Source organism: Artibeus jamaicensis, unplaced genomic scaffold (genome assembly GCF_021234435.1).
Source record: "Artibeus jamaicensis isolate MK-2021 breed Jamaican fruit bat unplaced genomic scaffold, CSHL_Jam_final scaffold_1019, whole genome shotgun sequence".
Classification (NCBI taxonomy): Eukaryota; Metazoa; Chordata; class Mammalia; order Chiroptera; family Phyllostomidae; genus Artibeus; species Artibeus jamaicensis.
In genome coordinates, this window is record NW_026522025.1 from 2,878,232 (window position 1) to 2,900,468 (window position 22,237).

Here is a 22,237-nt window from a genome sequence, read left to right on the forward strand (position 1 = left end):
CAGTAACTGCCTTAAGCTTTCTTTCTTAAAAGTCTACTATTCAATTCCAGTTTTAGCTCGGAATTATTTCAATAATGTTCTACATAATTCTTAAAAATAAATCACATAAAGCAAGGATGCCATACAAAATGTTTGTAACTGTACACAATGTACATGGAAGCAAAACGTCCTTTGAATGAAGTACCATTTCAATCTGCTCATCCCAGATTTGGCCAAGAGGATTAATATCAGGCTCTGATTCTAATACTAAGATAAAGGCATTGTTAAAAAACAAATACCATTTAAACAGCTTATCAGTTAAACAAAATAATGTCACAGCTCAAAAAATATTAGAGAAATTGTTGCTAAATCCCTGTTGATAAACTGAAATGTCAGCCTGGGATACAGCACAGCTTTTACAACCACATAAACAGAGGTTCAAATCTCATGTTCACCAATGTGTGACTTAAGCAAATTAAGTAACTTCTCTTAGTGTTTCTTTATCTTTAAATAGAGATGATAATGGTACCCAGCTCATCACACTGTTATGATGATCAAATGAGATGATTCATGTAGTGTTGGCAGAGTATCTAAAACCCAAAAAGCATTCACAAAATGTTAGGTTCTATTCTTTAATAGTCAGTGGTAGAGAACCTCATATAGGCATGCTCAACCACCTAATATTTGAAAACATAAAAGGTACCTAGCGACCCTACTTTTATACTTTTCCATTCTTTATCAATTTTTCATAATCTCAATCTTTCTTAACTAGAAAATATGAAATAAGGGGAAGTATTTAACATCTTACCCCAAAAAAATTTCCCCATAGGATGTCCAGGTCTAGCAAGGCTTCCAAACAACATTTCCTTTCTATTTGCATCAGAAGGTCTTGCAAGCTGATATTCTGTCAGTTGTAAAGAAACACATTTAATTACATGAAATTCAGTATCTGCTTTATTATCTAGAAACTCAAGCCTAGAGAACTAAAAGTAAGGAAATAATAAAATTATTTTTATGAATCACATGTTTTTTAAAAAAGATTTTATTTATTTTTAGAGAAAAGGGAAGGGAGGAAGAGAGGGAGAGAAACATCAATGTGTGGTTGCCTCTCACACATTCCCTGCTGGCAACCTGGCCTGCAACCCAGGCATGTGCCCCACCTGGGAATCCAACTGGCAACCCTTTGGTTAGCAGGCCAGCATTCAATTCACTGAGTCACACCAGCCAGGTCATAATTTTTACACACTGATTTCAATCCATTCTCAAAACTATATGGAGAGAATTACATACATCTTAGACAGAGAATATAGAATATAGTTCCTAGTTCCCAAAAAGTAGAATTTTTTTCCTTGGTTATTATGGTTTACGATTCACTCAAATATTTATTTGTCTGAGCCTACAATAAAACAGACACTGTGGTGGGAAAGTAACAAAAATGAAAAAAATAAACCCTTGATTATAAGGACCTACTAGAGTTAGAAGGAATCCCACTTTCTTGTTACAAACAAATTTAGGTCCACAGTTAGTGACATTTCAGTAAGTAAAACATGAGTTGACTGAGTTCCAAATAGATGGCTCTTTACACTCATCTGCAGTTTACACAGCCTAGTGAATATATTAACATTATTAGACACTGAATCAAGACAAGGAGAAAAATAATACAAAAGAAAGAATAAGTACAGAGACCTTGACTCTTCAGTTGCCTCAAGCCAAGCCTAACTTACATGAACAGGAAGTCCACCCAAGTCTAGTATTACATTTTTCTAATGCTCAAATAAAGCAGGCCAGGTTAACCTACAATGGTGCTATTTATTAGAACTCTGTAATTAATATTTTTAGCACAGCTCTATAGAGGTATAAAGCCTCACCCTGTACAAGCACAGTTTTCTTTATTATCTTCATTCTTTAAATCCCAAAGATAAGAAAAACTGTCAAAAAATAAAATTAAATGCATTTCCTGCTCAGGGATTTAGTTTTTTCAGCCATAAATGTATCACAATGTTTTTTAGAACTATCAAAATTCAAGCTACAAAGCACCTACACACACAGCAACAAAGGATAAGCTATTTAAATATCAGGATGGTATTTAAAATAAAGCCTCAGAGAAATTCTCTCCGTGCAAAGAATATGTGAACTTTTAAAGTTTTAACACTCTGTATTGCCTTAAGAATTAGGCTCCTGCCCTGGCTGGTGTGGCTCGGTGGATTGAGCACAGGCCTGCGAACCACACGATAGCGGTTCGATTCCCAGTCAGGGCACATGCCTGGGGTGCAGGCCAGTTCCCAGCAGGGGACTCACGAGAGGCAACCACACATTGATGTTTCTCTCCTTCTCTCCTTCCCTTCCTCTCTAAAGATTAAAAAAAAAGGAGCCAGGGCAGGAGCCCTGGCTGGGCAGCTCCGTTGGTTACAGTATCATCCCAATATGCCAAGGTTGTGGGTTCATTCTCTGGTCAGGGCACATATGAGAAGCACCAGTGAATACATAAGTAAGTGAAACAACTAATCAATGTTTCAATGTTTCTCCCTCTCTCTAAAATCAGTAATAAATTTTTTTTTACTAAAAAAAAAAAAAAAAAAAAGAACTAGGCTCCTACCCTCAGAAAACAAAGACTGAAAAAATAAAATTGTACCACCCTTTTATTTCTTTTTTTAAAATATTTTTTAAGATTTTATTTATTTATCTTTAGAGGGGAAAGGAAGGAGAGAGGGAAAGAAATATCAATGTATGGTTGCCTTTCATGTGTCCCCTGCTGGGAACTGGCCTACAGGGAACTGGCCTGCAACCCAGGCATGTGCCCTGACTGGGAATCGAACCTCGAATGTCTGGTTCGCAGGCCCACCTGCGCTCAATTCACTGAGCTACACCAGCCAGGGCCACCCTTTTATTTCAAATCTATACTATTATATATTTAATTGCTTCAGGAATAGACATGATACATTTATCTCAATTTAGTCCTTATTATATAGAGATAAAATGGTCTCAAGTGATAAATATGCCTGGCTGGTATAGCTCAGTGGACTGAGCTCAGGCCTGTGAACCAAAGGGTCTCTGGTTCGATTCCCAGTCAGGGCACATGCCTGGGTTGCAGGCCAGGTCCCTGGTTTGGGGCATGTGAGAGGCAACCACACATTAATGTTTTTCTCCCTCTCTTTCTCCTTCCCTTCCCCTCTCTAAAAATAAATAAATAAAATATTTTAAAAAAAGAATGATAAATGTGTTAATAAATAACTGGCAATGAAGGAAAAAGTGGTCAGACATAAGCACTGCTCTTACCACTATCAACAGCTTCAACTTCACGGTCAATTGCATCTCTGATCATTAGTGGATGGATGAAGAACTGGGCCCATCTGAAAAAAATAACTGGCATTTCTACTGTTGTTCAGCAAAAGCTTTTCATCGGCCAATATCTTACTTTTTAATCAAGAAATTTTACTAAGTTGGAGATGTACTTCATAATCACGTGTGTAAAATCTAAACAATATTCTGCATTTCTGTATTTTAACCACTTTTTATATCATGAAATTAAAAACCCATGCAAAGAAGCATATAAAACAAACATACAGGCTAATGGATAACTATAAGGTAAATACCTCTGTGGCCACGACCTAGATCAAGAAATAGACAACTGTCAGAACTCTGGAAGTACCCAGCACCTCCTTCATCCTTAGAGTTAATATACTGAACATTATTGTAATCACTTCTCTGCTTTTCCTTATAGTTTTACCACCTGTATGTATTGATATATTTCTAGAACAGTGTTTCTTGACCTTTCTTATTTCATTATCAATCCCAGGAAGGCTTTGCAGAAATTTTCTCCTAATCACTCTATTAACACAGATAGATGATTTGTTTATACACTGTATCTGTGACTTTATATAAAAAAGTATATAAGCCTATTCTCTTTATTCGATGCATGGTTACAAATAATAAAATGACATTTTTTTGTCATTTGTCATTTTTTTAAAATGACAAAATTTTTAATTTTTTAATTTTTAGAGAGGAAGGGAAACCAAACAAAAACACTGATCTGTTGTTCCACTGATTTATGCATTCATTGGTTGTTTGCTGTATGTATGAACAAACAAAATGTAGTATATATCCATACGATGAAATACTATTTAGCGATGAAGCACATACAAGCTACAACATGGATGAACCTTGAAAATATTATGATAAATTTAAAAAGTCACTCCCACAAAGACCACATATTTTGTGATGCCACTTACGTGAAATGATGCCCATTTTACAAATGAAGAAATGAGACAGAGATGTTAGTTTTCCACAAACCCTCAGCTAGCAAATGCTCAGCACTCAGTCCAAAGCAACTTGGCTCCACAATTTGTATTCAGAAATATTATACTATACTGTTTCTCAAAATGAATGGCTTTTGTACAAGACGTTCTGGTCAATTATTTGAGGGACTCCAAGGCACTTTGCTTAGCTCTAAGATGCACGCAAATTCTACAGTACACTTGTGCTCCATATGTGAAATCATAGAATACCTGGTCTTTTGTGAGTACCTTTGTAAATCTGACATAATATTTTCAAGGTTCATTCATGTTGTAGTATATAGTACTTCATGTCATGGCTAAATAGTACTCCATTATATGGATATATACCACATTCTGTTTGTCCATACATCAGTTGAGGGATGTTTAGTTGTTTGCACTTTTCTGTTATGAATAATGTTGTTATGATTATTTGTGTAGACAAGTGGGTTTTGAAACTCACTTAGAGAAGAAACTTTTAACTAGCTACTAGATACTCACTAAGATATTATCAACATTTTTTCTTTTCAGTACATGGTATAAGAGCTTGAATAATTTCTGATGAATTAAATAATAAAACAATATTTTTATTTAATTCTAAAACTCACTCAAAGTTTTAGAATTAATTAATAAAACAAAGGATCAAACTTACATCCACCATGGCAACTAACTGACACGTGCAAACCATCAGTAGCAATGACTTCAAGATCAATCATTTGAAAGACCTCCAATCATCTATCCATCAGTTTTGTAGCTCTGACATCACATTCACTTTGTTTATCTTCCACAAACTCAATGTCCGTATAAATGATGCTTATGTGATACACAAGAATAACTCAGAAAGAAATTAAAAAGCAAAAAAATTTGGGTCAGACTAAGCTTTGGAGGGCCACAAACCATTATCATACCAGACATCTTCTTGCCTGCCCTGCAAAGAGAACACTTTCATTCCCACGAGAATGTATGTAGTAGACAATACAATTTTGTTTGTGAACTTTATATAGATGGAAATAAATTGTGTATTATTTATGTCTAATCTATTTAACTCAATATTAAATTTTTTAAATATTTTTTAATCCTCATTCAAGGACATTTTCAATGCCCTTAGAGAGAAAGGGAGAAACAGAGAAACATCAAACAGTTGCCTCCCCATATGCACCTGGATCAGAGATCAAAACCACAATCTAGGTATGTGCCCTGACTGAGAACTGAATGCACGGTCCTCCAACGAAGCCACGATGGCCAGGGAAACCCTATATTTTTAATATTCATCCATCATGGTACACGTAGCTGTGTTTCTTTTCATTTCTTTTGATTGCAGTAGAGTATGGCACTATGAATTTATTAACCCATTCTACTGCTGGTGGATAATTGGGCTTATTTCATGTTTGGACCATAAACAATGCTGCCATAAACATTAACATCCTTAAAACTGTGCACTGGGCCACATGTGAATGAAAGGAACTCCTAGGTAATAGCATATATGTGCATATGTTCAACACCACTAGCTAATACCAAACTTTTTCAAAGTGATTGTATTAATTTACACTTGAATCACAGTTCCAATTCCTCCATTTCTCCTCAACCTCACCCTTACTCGGTGTTGTTGCATCTTTTAGGATAATTAAATCTCCTAATGGTTTTCTTCATATTTTCCTGATTCCTAATGAGGGTGAACACCATTTCATACAATTATTAATAACTTGAATTTCTTCTGTAAAATGCCTGTTGTCATGCTTTTTTTCTACTAGGTGGTACTTTTTCTCATTGATTCTAGAAATATATATAGTCATCTATTTATATATGATACAATTATGTTACATGTAATTATACATATAAAATCTAATAATTAAAAAACAATGATAGTTATTCTAAACATAGTGTATTACAAAGATATTCTTCCACTTTCTAATTGCTTTCTTCACACTATAGTACCTTTTAATAAATATACACTTGCCCTGGCTGGTGTAGCTCAGTGGATTGAGTGCGAGCCTGTGAACCAAAGTATCACAGTTCGATTCCCAGTCAGGGCACATGCCTGGGTTGCAGGCCAGTTCCCAGCAGGGGATGCATGAGAGGCAACCATACACTGATATTTCTCTCCCTCTCTCCTTCCCTCCCCCTCTAAAGATAAATTTTTAAAATCTTAAAAATATATATAATATACACTTTTTGTTTTGTGCTTTTTTATGTCTTATTTGATAATTCTTATCTAAAGTCACACATCTCTAAAACTTTTAGTCATACTCTTCTTCACTTTTTGGTCTATAATCCGCTTAGACTTGATTTTTTGCATATGGTGTGAGGCAGGGAAGCCCAACTGTTTCGACATTTCTTTTGTTTTAATATTTTATTTATTTATTTTTAGAGAAAGGGGAAAGAGTGGGAGAGAACATCAACGTGTGGTTGTCTCTCATGTGTCCCCTACTGGGACCTGGTCTGCAACCCGGGCATGTGCCCTGACTGGTAATCAAACCAGCAACCCTTTGCTTCACAGGCCCGTGCTCAATCTACTGAGCTATACCAGCCAGGGCTCAACTTCATTTCTTTAAAAAGCTCTTTCACCACTGTACCATATGGTCCCTATTTAAAAATCAAGTGTCCACATAAATGCTAGTCTATTTCCAGGGTCTCTATTCTATTCCATCATCTCTTTGCTTAGCCCCATGCTAACATAACAATGTCCTAATGACAAAATAGAACTTAATATCCAGTAGGTCAATTCCTGCTACCTCATTATTTTTCTACTTTGAAGGTATCTTGGCTATACCTAGCTTTCTGCATTTCTTATAAATTTTAGAATTATCTTGTCTATTTAAAACTAAATAAATCTTCTGAGATTGCAGTTGTGATATCACTGAAATTGTACATTAACTGGGAAGAACTGACATCAAATTCCATCAAACTGGCTCCAGAGCCAGAGCTCCTATCATTCTAGTGCACCTCTTTATTTTTCTTCATTTTTTCAAATTTTCTTCCCCAGACTAGGTAATTTCAATGGACCTATCTTCAAGTTTGTTGATTTTTTTCCTTTGATAGCTCACATTTGCTGTTGATCCCTTCTATACATTTTTCATTTGAGTTATACTTTTCAACTCCAGAATTTCTATTTGGTTCTATTTATTAATGTGTATCTATTGATATTCTCTATTTAGTGAGACATCATTCTCATACTTTCCTTTAGTTTTTAGTTTTCTTTAGTTCTATAAACATATTTAAAATAGCTAATTTTAAAGAGTATCAAGTGTACGTGCTGTGCATATGTCCTTACATATACAATTAAAAACAGCTATAAAATATTGTAAAAACACAGGTATGGCCAAGGCTGTTGTGGCTCAGGGACTGAGTTGCTGGTTTGTGAACCAAAGGAGCCAGTTCAATTCCTAGTCAGGGCACATGCCTGGGTTGCAGACCAGGTCCACAGTAGGGGGCACACGAGAGGCAACCATACATTGATGTTTCCCTCCCTCTCTTTCTTCCTCCATTCCCCTCTCTAAACATAAAATAAATAATATCTTTAAAAAAGTAAAATAAGATAAAATTAATAAGCATGTCCTCAGGTAAGAGTTAAAAACAAAACCCTCTACTAATGTACTGATATAAACTTTCTTGAAAACAATTTTACCACGAATATCAAACATTTTATCAAAAAAACCCTTAAAATACGCATGCAAATATACTCAGTAATTTCACTTCTTAGAACTTAATTAAAAGAAATAATTAAGAATGTAGGCGAAGAATAGGATATTCATCACAACATTACAATACTAGAAAACTGGAAACAACTCAACTGTCCAATAATATGTAATTGGTTTAATACATTTTATATATCCATACAATGAAAATAATATACAATCATTTAAAATTATGTTTTATAAATTATATAATGATTTTTAAATGATACACCTTGTTTAAAAACATAAAAGGATATAACAATATGATCCAATATACAGTAAAAATATAGTTACTTATATACCAAAACATTAGCCATGGTTATCTCTAGATTACAAAATCAGGGACAATCTTATCTCTAGTGCTTCTCTGTTTTCCAGAATACATCATTTACAAAACTCAAAATGTGTTCGGGGATTCAGTTAAATCTTTAATACAAAACTAAGTTTATAGAATAAGGGTCAAGGTGTATTTAATACTTTGTTCTTTTCTCCAAATAAAGTATTCTACACTTCTACAGAATTAGAGTACTGCTTGAAAAGAAATACCATAGAACAATGTCCAATATTTCAATTTGTATGGTGCCATTACATAATTAAAATAAAACTACATTTTGAGTTAGTTACCTATCCAGGGCTTCCTTGAAGTATTTTCTCTGGACATCAAACTGAAAGACTGTACGTTCACAATCAGTTGAAGCATTGTCACTACCCCCATGTTTCTTCAGGAAGGCATCAAACCCATTTTCATCTGGATATTTCAAACTACCCATGAATACCACTAAGTGGAAAGAACACAAAGTCACAGGAAATAAAAATATAGACAATGTTTTTATTATTAAGGAAGAAATTTCTCATATGTAAAAAAAATGGAAGAAGTAATATCAACACATTAACAATATTTATGTCTGGATAATTCTTTATTATACTTCTTACAATTTTCTCTAATGCTCATACATTTTAACTCAAAAACTAAACATTTTTATTTTTAAGAAAAAATAAATATGATTTATTTGTTAAAAGGTTAAAATGTAAACATAAACGTGTATGTAGATTAAATGTTATATAAAAACTCTTAAAGTTAATTTACCATAAAATAATTTAGAAAACTGGAATATAAAGAATAAGTAACTCAGAAAAAGATACAAATTTAAGTATAACTGTATGCATTTACATAGGTTTTAGTCAGATACACATTAAACTGAATATTGTCTATTTTGTTTTTTATTAATCATGCCTTTCTTTCTGTTTCCTGTATTTCCGATGCTATGACATCTTAAGGTCTGGCTAACCATGGAACAGATTGCCCTTCCCCAAGGCTATAGTCTAAATTCCTGGAGACTGACAACTGTCTCCTGAATAATACCTGAATAATAATAAAATCTACATTTTCAAAACATTTTCTAAGTGGTTTCATTCTAATCCTCAAAATACACTAAAGGTCTTCACCTGTGATTATTCATAAAGATATTTTTCTTAGCCTTTTCTCTTATTCAGCATAGATCAGTTAGTTATCTTTGAAATCAACTCATACAAATTTAGAGGAAGAACACCCCAGGAATGATATTTTACAAAGATCTTACTGTGCTCCAAAAAGTGTGCCAGCCCAGGCAGGTCATCGGGATCAGCAAAACTCCCAACTCCAACACAAAGTGCAGCTGCAGACTGGAGTAAGTAGAACATATACAAACAGTGAGTCAATACTAAAGGAATAATACTAAGATCTCATCTTAAGGATTCACTCAGAGATGGAAGTTTTCCAACTGAAAGTAACATAATTCTTTCCCTGATAATCAGGAGGAGCAGCAAAGTGAAACTCACCAGAACTGTGTCAGTTTCACCCTGCTGCTCCTCCTCTTGCCATCCTGCCAAATGTTGAACAGGTGTAGACCTAAGGGAAAAAGCAGAAACAGAAAAAAGGGAAGAGGGACTGGCCAGCCTACTGAAATAGCACTTTGTGTCAGCATTTCAGAGTTCTGACCCAAGTTTGTTTCCTAACTTATTATTTCAGAAGTCTGCAGCATAATATATCTATAGATTATCTCTAGAAATCTCTAAGCAATTAAAGGGCTCTGTGAACAGCAACTCAGTTACTAGATATAAAATTTCTCAATGTCACTCAGAAATTTTGTTTTTATTAAAACAGGGCATAAAATAACATGTTAAAAAACTATCTAACAAAGAGAATAAGTAAATGATTAAAAAAAGAAAATCAAAAGTTATTAAAGCAATACAGAACTGAACTTTAAAGAGGTTTTTTAGTTCTTTACTTCTTATTGAAGATAGATAGGATACATTACATGTCTACTGATAGTAATTTTCCATACCTTGGGAAAACCAGAGTTTTTACCAAAATACATGGTCAAGAGGTACACCAAACTATACTTTTAAAAAATGATTAGGGCATACCATTTGTCATTGTAAGTTAAAAGACACAAAAAAGGAGAGGAAAACAGTCCATTTAAATCACTGAGGATAGGAAGTTGAATTATTAACTTTCCCAAATTTTACAAATGTCAATTTTAAAGGGTTAATACATTTGGTGACACAGATTATTTGGGAAAATGGTTATCCTCTTAGAAAGAGAGCTTTTAAAAAATAGCATGTACATGATGTAAAATGTAACTGTGTGTGAGAAAATGAAAGTATGTTTTCAGAAGTATCAAACTGCCTCGCTTGATACTGTTTGATATTTTAAAGACTTAGGCATGTAATCTTAGTTAAAACATTGGGAAATAGCCACTTCTTCAAACCACAGGCTAACCTGTCCTGTGATATTTAGTAGATGCCTAACCTGCTTTCAGCTCCAACCACCCCATAAACATTTCTTGTCTGGACCAGCAGGGTTGAAGACATTTTCCTATAAGTTGACTTAGACCACAGTCTAGCAGTCATCTCTGACCACAGCAAAAACAGGCTCTGCAATTGCTAGAAAAGAAATTCATACTTGAGAATTACTTCCCAAGAAATTCATACTTGAGAATTCACTTAAGAAAGCCCTGAACAAATCATAATTCAGTATTTATCACACTTAAATTTCAATCTTGTTACTTTCTCAAAACCTTCAGATAAAGAACAACTTCCTTTTGGGAGGAGAAAAATATAGGGGGACAAAACGATGACCCAGAAAAGTAGTTAACTTCTTGATGAAATAAATGTTCTCCAACGCCGCAACATATTTTTCTTCCCACTTCCAATATTTCTCATTTACCTTTAACGAGGTTCACATTTTTCAAATAAAAATCAAATCATAAAACCACTGAAAACCCTATCCAATTTTTAAGCCACCTCTTATCTAGGCTACTTTATCTCCCTTTTACAGACACTGATTCAATTACTATAAACTATTTTTCATTGTTATAATCATGGGATCTTTCCTTTTACTACTATACCCACTGAATCAGAATCAAAACAATTTGATCATCTCTTCAAAGTACATTAGGTTCCTTTCTAATAAAATCCAGAAAATTAACTATCAATATTTTATGAAAAAAAATATACTGTACTGAGTACTCAGAAAAGAAAAGCAGTATCTAAGCCACTTTTTGAGTCTGACCTTGCTGCTTCCAGAAGCAAAATGAAAAGGAATACAAAAAATACTGGATGCACATCCTCATTTGTCAAAGGAGTTCACAATTGCTATATGAACCTATGATATTTTATCATGTCTTGACAGTAAAATTGGCTGTCGAGACAATTTTTTTAATTTAACCTGAGTTTTGCTTATCAATTGACAGAAGACAGAAAGAACTCCAAAGCAGAAGAAAAACCACTAATAGATATAGGAAGAAACGTACAGATAGGGAATGTTCAGTTATGAAGTTATAACACTTCATCAGTATTAGTGCTAAAATGGACCTCAAAAGTTATGTAATCTAATCCAGTTTTAGAAATCAGAAAATGAAAAGGCCTAAGATCATCCAGAAAGATTAGGATAGAGCCAGAATTAAAACTCAAGTTTTCTGATTATTAGTATTCTAACTATTAATAATCTGTGTGGAATTATGAGATCTATTTTAAATTAAAGTGAATTTACTGACTTCCAATTTATTTATAAAGACCTTAGTATCAAGTGGCATTTCTATGCATTTTTTCCCCAGTATTTTGGTTTTCCAAGCTAAAACCACTTGGCCTATCATGCTACCCCAAAACAGCCATCACTCATTATCTGAATAGCAAGTGGCAAATAAGATTCAATCCCCCCACCAACTTAAAGAACTAGCATAATCTTCTTTAAAAAATTTTTTTCCAGGAAGAGTGACTGTCAAACGATTTATTTAAAACCTATCTATTACTTGTATCTCATGCCTTCATATCTTTGAGGACTGACCACTTTACAGTCTAATACATCTGACATCTAGATTTTAGATTTAGTAATCTGAAATATTATTCATTTGTATATGGGCTATACCATGTTAAATGCACTATCAATATTCAACAAACTGTTATGTCCACAGTCCAGTCACAGTGCCCCATTGGGGAGTGTCCCCCATTTGCCAAGATGGCAGCAGGGGGAGGTTCTTACACTGACTATGCCAATAGCTAGAAAAATGAATGGACAGGGCCTGAGTGCATCAAAAGCTAGAAAGATGAATGGACAGGACTGGAGCACACTGAAAGCAAGCAAGATGACTGTATAGAAAAAAGCCCTCCCCTCCCTATCCCTGTAAGAACTGGGGGTTTGAGAAGGGGGGTTGGTCTTTGAGATGGGAGTCATCCATTCTCCCAGGTCACACAGCACTTGAATAAACCTCTTTCCTTTTGCACCAGCACCTGTCTCATGAGGCTGGCTTTCCTTGTGGCAGGCAGCTGAACTGGTGTTTTCAGTTACAAAACTAGCTTCAGCAAACATTTGCTGATCAATTCTACTGTGATGCCCACAAAATATTATCCTCTAATTTAAGTATTCCCTACTGCAAAATGAAGGCATTTTTCAAAACATATGCAAAGAAGGCCCCAGCAGGTAACTCAGGTGTTTAGAGCGTCTGGATACACCAAGGTTGTAGTCCAATCTCTGGTCAGGGCACATATAAAAATCTATCAATCAATGCATAAATAAATGGAACAAATCAATGTTTGTTTTCTCAAATCAATTTTAAAAAGTTTTTTAAAGATATCAAGAGAAATGCAGATAACTATAATTGAACAATAATTTTTTAAAAAGATATCAAGAGGAGGAAATTCTCCCTAATAACCCTCTTTATCTATTGGCTGTTATTATATATCACACTAACTAAGCTCAACTCCCCATTTCTATTTCAATTCCTCCAATTTACTTGTTAAGCTATCTACACTTCTGGTGCTTTCTCACCAAAAGAGATAAATCACATTCCATTACCTAGATAGAAATTACCGATATGAAGACTCACAGAACTACAGGCCTACAAATCTACACTAACCCTGTTTTTTTTTTTTTTTCTTTTTCCAGTCTCTCCAGAGATAAAGCACTCTCTTAGTTCTCTATCTCAGGCTTAAAAGTATGCAGATCCTCACCTCCTAGCATTTGTTTTAAAACATGTAATGTACACATAAATTCAAATTTTACCAGTGATTATCTCTAAGAGTTATGGGTATGGGTGATTTTTATATTTTGTTTTTATTTTCTATTTGTTTTTTATACTAAACATCTGTCACTTTTATAATCAGAGCAAAATATTATAAATGTAATCTTTACGCAGAAGAAAGAGACCTTTGCTGAAGATCAAAAGATACAGACTTCTGCCCTGGCTGGTGTAGCTCAGTGGACTGAGTGCCAGCCTGTGGACCAAAGGGTCACCAGATCAATTCCCAATCAGGGCACATGCCTGGGCTGCAGGCCAGGTTCCCAGTGAAGGGCGCAGAAGAGGAAACTACACACTGACATTTTTCTCCCTCCCTTCCTCTCTCTAAAAATAAATAAATAAAATCTTTTTAAAAAAAATTATAGACTTCATTTTTGTCATTAAGAAATAAAACAGCCCTGGCCAATGTGGCTGGGTTGGTTGAAGTGACATCCCACACACCAAAGGGTTGTGGTTTTGATTCTGAGCCAGGGCACATGCCTAGGTTGCAGGTTCGGTTCCAGTTTGGGGCATGTGAAGAAGGCAGCCAATTGGTATTTCTCTTTCACATCAAGGTTTCTCTCCCTCTCTCTCTCCCTACCTTCCCCCATCTCTAAAAATCAATGAGAATGTCCTCTGGTGAGGATTTTTAAAAAAAGAAAGAAAGAAAGAAAACACAAATTTAGAACTTATCCCAAAGAAATACCAAGTTAGAAAAATATAAGATAGACATGATCCACACCTGCTTTTCAGTGGTTTTCTTTCTGGCTTCTGCCCTCTCTTCTAATTCTTCCAATTCATTATCCTCAGTATCAAGATCATCGTCATCATGTTCATCATCATCAAATTCATTTTCATCATCAAAACCCTCTTCATCATCATCTTCTATTTCGGCTCCAGAATCTTCATCATCATCGTCATCGTCATCGTCGTCGTCATCCTCCTCCTCATCATCCTCATCTTCTTCCTCTTCCTCTTCATCCTCATCATCTGTTGCATCTCCTGCTTTACCTTCCATATTACTTAGATCTGAAATTAAAAGTGCCTGCAAACCATTTCGTAATTTGATGTATCTAAAAAAAATGAAATAAAAAAATTACATTTGAGTCAGCAGTTCATTACACTACACCATTACAAGTGATCAGCTTAGCAGAATTTTTTTTTTAATTCAAGTACACACAGCAGACCCAACATTATTTTAAAGTAGTCAAATTGGTTGCTTCTGAATGAAGAATATCAAAACAGCTTATCAGTTTCTAAGTAGCTGGAGAGAGAGGATAAGAGAGATACTACACTGTATTTTATATACAGTGGAAGGGAAAAGTAGGTTCACAGTTGTTTGTATCAAAAATGATGTATTAATAATACAATAAACCGTTTTGCATACTCTCAACTATAAATGCCCTTTTGCCCACCACTGTATACAGTGTATATTTTATGTAACCTGTATTTTTTAATATTGAACTATGAAAATATATTTTCTTATTCAAAAACCAAATCTTAGAAGTAAAAATTTTACAAGTTAAAGTCACCACTAAGCCTACCTTACTATTTTTTTAGTTTGTAAGTATTTCACAAGCATTCTACCATACTAGAAAACTTAAGAGAAACATATCCTTCAATATACAGTGCAGGTATGCCAACTTAAATATTGAAGCAAAATCTCACATATTTAAACTCTGTTGATTCCCTCTGTCTGGTACAATGTATTTGATATTTTATACAAGTCACAAGGCTGCTTTTATTGAGTACAAAAATCCCACAGACTGGGTAGCCCTGCAGGGGGATGATTGTCCCTGCTACTTAGTAAAACTGCCAGGCCAGTCTGCTTACTGGGTTTGTACTACAAACTTCTCCTGTATATACCCATTCTTATATGTGTTATTTTATAAGCATTTACTTAGCATTTAATGTATCAGATATCATGCTATATTAAAGAACCCACATTCCTCTCCATCAGGCATTAATGCCTAGTACAATATAATACAATTAAGCCAGTACATTACGAAATGATAGAGGTAAACACTTAATTTGAGTCTTAAAGATGAAAAAAAAGTTCATCTAGCAAACTGGGAAAATAATGTACAAAAAAAGACTAGGAAGGAGACTCTGGATTAAAACAGAAGAATGAGTATGTGTCCTTTCCTCCTTTCCACATCAAAAATCACAGTGAAACAACCTCAATACTCCAGCTTACTCCTTGGACCCCTGCCACACACACATACACCTCAAGTCTATCCTCAGCAGTGTGAAGATCAGGCATGCGATAGTCTCAACTGTGTTCCCCTAAAAGTCTTAATGTTGAAGACCTAACCTCTACTGTTGGGGGCTGGGATAAGCCTGAAACAGGCTGATACAATCAGACCTGAGAGATACGCCTTGAATGGCAGGATGTTGCAGTCAGGAGCCATAAAAACCTCCCCTCCTGGACATGCAGGTAGCACACCAATCAGTGCCTTGATCATGCGCCCACCATGCACCCCCCGGCCAATCGCAGGCTAGAGCACGCTTTGAAGCCACCTATCCACTGCACTTCCTCCACTGCCCTCCTCTATATAACTCCCTCCGTTTTGAAATAAAATTTGCAGCTTGATCAGAATCCTTTGTCTTGCTGCCATTCTTCGCGCCTCCTGTCCCATCCCCCTTCATCCGTTACAAGTATATCAGCGGACCCCGTTAACTGCCTCGCGGGCCGAGGCACTCTACTATCTCAGAATGTGACTGCATTAGAAATAGGGCCTGTAAAGAAGTGATTAAGTTACCATGACACCATTATAGTGGCCCTAATCTTATCTGACTGGTGTTTTTGTAACAAGAAATTTGGACACACAGACATTGGATGTGTCTGCACACACATAAAAAGCCATGTGAGGACACAGCATGAAGATGGCCATCTGCAAGCCAAAGAGAAAGGCCTCACAAGAGACCAAACCTGACACCTCCATATTTGACTTCTAGCCTCCAGAATTGTAAGAAACTAAATTTCTGTTGTTTAAGCCACCCAGTCTGTGGTATTTTGTTATGGCTGCCCTAACAAACTAGTACAAAACTGTCTCTCTTTTAAAAAACCATCAATAGCTTACCATGCTTGGAACAAAATCCAAAATCTTTACAAGGGCCTAGAAGGTTCTGTATAATCTGGTCCAACCTCCTTCCCCATCATTCCTCCTTCACTTTGTTCTGACCAAATGACTTCATTGTTGTCTTGAACACTCCAAACAGGCTCCTATACCAGGACCTTTGTGCTTGCTATTGCCTCAGCCCTAAGGCTCTTGCCCCAGATCTAGTATTTGCAAGTTAGCTCCATGTCTTTCAAGCCTTTGCTGAAATGCTACCTTTTCAGAAACTTTTTAAACCATACTATCTAAAATAGCACCCCAGTCAATGTCTATCCTCTTATCCTGCTTTAACATTTCCACACCATTTATCATCACCTGACTTTTTTTCCACCTGTGTGTACCACTACACTGTTAGCCTAGAGGGCAGGTCTTTTTTTTCTCCACGGCTAAATCAGCAGCACCTAAAACATTGCTTAGCACTTAGGAAACATTTAAGAAATATTTGTTGTCCTGACCAGTGTGGCTCTGTTGATTGGGTGTCCTCCTGCAAAGCTAAAGGTCACCATTTTGATGCCAGTCAGGGCACATGCCTAGGTTGCAGGTTCAGTCCCTGGTAAGGGCACTTGTGAGAGGCAAATGATCAATGTTTCTCTCCCTCTTTTTTTTTTCTTCCCTGTCCTCCCCCTAAAAATAAATAAATAAAATCTTTAAGAGAAAAAAAAGCATTTGTTGCTCCTAAAGAGGGCCTAGGATATAATAAGTACCTAAAATCAAGTAGGTGAAACAAAATATCAGATAACAATCTAACACCTAGTTTTTCGAAAAAATATTTTAAGTATATTTTGTTGATTATGCTATTACAGTTGTCCCATTTTTTCTTTTCTCCTTTATTCTCCCACCATCATTCCCCTCCCTTGCCCACCACCCCCCCCCCCGTGCCTTAGTTCATGTCCATGGGTTTTACATATAAAATCTTTGGCTTCTCCATTTCTTACACTATTCTTAACCTCCCTGTATATTTTAACACCTAGTTTTTATATAAATATTATGAGTACACATGTACATGTTAAATGTATACAAAGGTACGCTGGCTGCTATGGCTCAGTGGGTTGACTGCCAGCCTGTGAACCAAAAGGTCACCAATTCACTTTCCAGTCAGAGCACATGCCTGGGTTGTGGGCCAGGTTTCCAGTTGCTGTGCAACAGGCAACTGATTAATGTTTCTCTCCCTCTCTTTCTCCCTCCCTTTCCCTCTCTCTAAAACATAAGTAAAATCTTTAAAATTTTTTGTTAATGTATATAAAGTTATAGCAAACAAAAGGATATGAAACAAATGTAACAGTAATATATTACTGTTACATTATATGTATATATATACAATGTATATATACTATTACCATATATATATATAAATATGCATGTGGAAATAAAAACAGAGCAGCATACATAGAACTTTCACACCCTAATCTATAATTTCTATACTTTTTCTATCTTTTGTAATAAAAAACATCCATTATATTAAATTATTGTATAATAATTTAGTAAAAACCCCAAACCCACTCCCTAACAAATTAAGAACACACACACACACACACACACACACACACACACACACACAAAGAAGCCCTTTGCTTTATAGAGGATTAACTTCCATAAGTCAACATCGAATCCATTTCGCTGGTGGCTGGCCTCCCGTAGACTGCAGGCCAGTCCAGCAGGGAGCCCCTTCCCCTAAGAAAAAACAGTCAAGGACAAAATGCTCTTTATCACTTCTATTCAACACTGTATTTATTAGAAGTCCTAACCAATAAAAAAATCCAAAATAGAAAAATTATGAGGCAAAGATATGGAAAGCTAAAACAATTGCAAATTTATGATAACCTAGAGAATGCAAGATAATTTTTTTTAATTTATTTATCTTTAGAAGGGACGGGAAGGAGAGAGAGAGAGAAATATCAATGTATGGTTGCTTTTCGTGCAGCCCCTGCTGGGAACTGGCCTGCAACCCAGGCATGTGCCCTGATGGGGAATCGAACCGAGATCTTTTGGTTTGCAGGCCCGTGCTCAATCCACTGAGCTACACCGGCCAGGGCAGAATTTTTTTAAATTATGAGTAATATAGAGTTCAGCAAAGTATCCAAAATCAAGAACCATGAACAAAAATCATGAACTTCCCTATGTACCAAAGGTAACCATTTAAAATAAGATTTAATAAAAGATCCTATTCACAAAAGCTACAGAAACTATAAAATACTTAAATATAAACCTAATAACAATAGCTCACATTTTAAATGTATTATTTCACATGCCTTAACCCACTTAATCTTCGTAATAACTCTAGTGAGTTATTATTCCCATACTATGGATGAGGAAACTAAAACTTCACAGGGACTGAACCCAAGCAGAATGGCACTAGAGACAGTTCTTTTCACTGCTGTTCAACACAACCAACATGAGGAAAACTAGAAAACTTTACAGGAAAAATAAAAGACCTGACTAGTCATATCTTGCTGTTGGGTGGGAATAGCCAATACTGCAAAGATATAAATTCTCCCCCAAATTAATGTATAAATTCAAGGCAATTACAATTTTAAAATCCCCAAAAGATCTTTTTGTGGAACTTGATATACCGATCCTCATGTGGATAAGAAACACAAAAAATGCCAAATACATTTTGAAAAGGGAAAACAATGAGGGGGAACTTCCTTACCAATTATAAAAAGTATTTTAAAGCAATTGAAATCAAACTCTATACTGGTACAGGAAAACCTACAGATCAATGAAAGAGAACAGGTTGTAGAAACAGAAAATGGTTTATAATATTATTGCAACAATGTTTATTATGATTCAATAAATGATGCCGGAATAATACTGGCAATTCACTTTGGGAGAAAAACTAGCCCATCTATCACTAATTTATACTCAGCATGTAAATAAACTCCAGACAGATTAGAGCTAAAAGGGAAAACTGTTCTGAAAGTATCTTAAATATTATAATACTAAGATAAGAAAATCTGGACTAAACATGACACAAAATTCAGAACTATAAAAGAAAAAGTGGAAAGATTTCACTAGATTCTAATTTAAAACTTTTCTAAAACAAAACATCATAAACAAAATTAAAGAGTAAATTGCATACTGAGAGAAAAGATTAACAAGGAACATTTGTAATAGCAGAAATCACCCAAATGTCCACAGATATCCACAGATAGGTTAAGTGAGCTCTGACTGTCATTAATAGAAAATAGTGTCTCAGGTTCTAGCCTTAAATTGTTATTTCTTGACCTACACATTTTAGGTCAAAAGAACATACCTGGGGGAGCTAACTTTGTAATTATGTAACTTGTCATTACCTCTCCCCAAACCATGTGGTTTCAGATATTTATATGCATATATATAATTTTTGGAGGGGTGGGCCTCTTCTAAGATGATAATCTTTCTCTAAAAAACCTCTCTTCCTCTAGCATATTAAACCTGTGTTCATTTATTTGGTTTCATTATCCCACTGTTTCTATATTGAATAAAAAGTGAAGTAGATTTTTCAAACTATGTCCAAAAATAAAAAATATGGCATTATTCTATTAAAGTAGCCACCTATTCATTTTATTTGTTCCTTAAGAAACCAACTTTTGTGAATCCACTTCCGGTCATGAAAATCACCACAGTTAAGAGTTCATGTATTCAAACCCAAGTTCATGCATTGAGACCACACTGAAGAATCATTTTAACCAAGCTGCTACAATTATTAACATCAGGGCCCTGGCCAGTGTGGCACAGTTGGTTGGAGTGTCAACCTGTTCAATCCCCAGTCTGGGCACATACAAGAGGCTACCTATGGATACCTGTCTGTCTCTTCCCACCCCTCTACTTCCTCTTTCTAGACATAATGAAAAAATATGCTTGGGTGAGGATAAAAATTAATTTTTAACATTATGAAGGTTGAGGCATGATAACACTCCAATTTTTGTTCTAACTAGCCTGGAAACTTGAACCATTTTTTTTTTCTTTAACTTTCCAGTACTGCATCAATGCCTGTATATACACCTGGACCTCCAGGTGACCCTCTAATTGTCACCTGATTTATCCTGAGTGACTCATGTATACATCCACCTGACATCCATTATCCAGACCACTGGGATATGACCAAACCTCCTGACACCCATCTTCTGGACCATTTAGCATCCATCATCCTGACTGCCTGACATCTGACTGGTAACCATCCTGGACCAAACCCAGGGCTAAGAATCTAGCAGAACTGATAATTCTCAAGAATGTACTTTTTGCTATGAGAACTTTTCACTTTTCTTTCTTCTTTGGAACACTTCTAGGTTTTTTGCCTAGTTGTGTCTCCCATTTGCAAACTCCAAGGCTCTTGAATAAATCTGTCATTTATTTCTAGCAAACTCTCCTGACTCTTTTTTTAATTCGAATCAACAAGACTCAGCATTCACTGCAATATTCTCAACTCACAGGAATGCAACAATCAGGAAAACTAGAAAATTTAAAATAAAATCTCATTACATTATTCCTTCACAAAAATTTAAAATGAAAGCGACACTGCAACCAAAATGTTTCTGAGTGGCTCATATTTGATAGCCAAGCAAGGAAAGCTATTAATCAACAGGTGAGTTACATTGTGTTTCTTTGTAGCAGCTAAAGAAAACTATCCAAAGGAAAAAAACTTGACTATTTGCCTTCGGGTGAGAACTACTGCAAAAAAAGAATTGACATAGTAGCAATATTGAGTCAATTACAAACAGAAAATCATTTCAAGATTTTGGCTCTTGATGTTATCAATACTGTTGGGTTATTTATTTGAAGAGTATCAAGTTTAAAGCAACTTAGCTTATGAATACTCTTCATTGAATATAAAGATTAGAACACTTTCAAACAGGTTGAGAAAATAAGAATACAGTACAACCTAAAGTGGACTCTAATATGTTGCCACATTAATGTTGGTAAAAATATGTCTAGAGAAGGGGAAAAAAGGCTTCAATTAAGATAAATTTATCTTTTGTGAGGTATTTCAAAGCCTGTCATTTATTGCCTTATTCATCAGAAGTACTTTGCAGAAAATACATGAATCTATAATGTTGTAGTAAATCAGTAGTGTCATTTGCTCCTGTAGACTTTACAGGAGTCTTTACAGAAGTCAGTTCTTCAGAACCGACTTTACACATCGGTTCCGTGAAATTTTGTCAGAAATACAAAAATACAAGCTGAGTATCTTGACTTGCCCTTACTGTGGAGCAGTTTGATGCTTAGGAATGGGAACATTTAATTGCAAAGTTTTGAGCCAATATTGAAATTTTTGTGAAGAACAGCCTTCTGCCAGTATTATCAAACACCAAATAACTTTGAAAATTAGTTTTTCCTGCAGACTTGATGATGTTTCTTAATGAACCCCAAATTATAAAACAGCACTTATATGCAAACTTATTGTAACTCATTTCAACAACTGTTATCTGAATCACAAATAATGGCAAACTGCTTCATTAATTTCCTGTGCTGTCAAAAATTAAAACAATAAGCCGCATCTCCATTTGCACACAAATTTGCAATGGTATGTTTTCAAAGCAAACTACAGTTGCAGTAGTGTTTTTCAGACCTTGATGGGAAGACAAAGGAAATTTCCTTATTTCAAAGTCCTTTCAACTGTGCCATCGAGGAGCTTCCACCTAATTTTCAATCAGAAGTTATTAATCAGCCCTGGCTGG

The 22,237-nt window shown here is 35.3% G+C and overlaps 1 protein-coding gene across 4 annotated transcripts in view; it reads right to left on the bottom strand.

Annotated features, from left to right (window-relative positions):
- The window catches only part of NRDC (nardilysin convertase), a 68,600-nt gene that overhangs the window by 38,885 nt on the left and 7,478 nt on the right, over nucleotides 1-22,237 (bottom strand). For 3 of the 4 annotated variants that reach the window (XM_037148759.2, XM_037148758.2, XM_037148757.2), the window contains exons 2-6: nucleotides 14,204-14,534; nucleotides 9,505-9,586; nucleotides 8,549-8,702; nucleotides 3,256-3,329; nucleotides 788-883 (exon numbers count right to left, since the gene is read on the bottom strand). In XM_037148759.2, the coding sequence (XP_037004654.2) occupies nucleotides 788-883; nucleotides 3,256-3,329; nucleotides 8,549-8,702; nucleotides 9,505-9,586; nucleotides 14,204-14,479 (682 nt within the window). In that variant the 5' untranslated portion in view covers nucleotides 14,480-14,534. Of the gene's footprint in view, nucleotides 1-787; nucleotides 884-3,255; nucleotides 3,330-8,548; nucleotides 8,703-9,504; nucleotides 9,587-9,742; nucleotides 9,813-10,715; nucleotides 10,850-14,203; nucleotides 14,535-22,237 lie in introns of all 4 variants that reach the window. The other variant, XM_037148760.2, reaches the window with a different exon arrangement.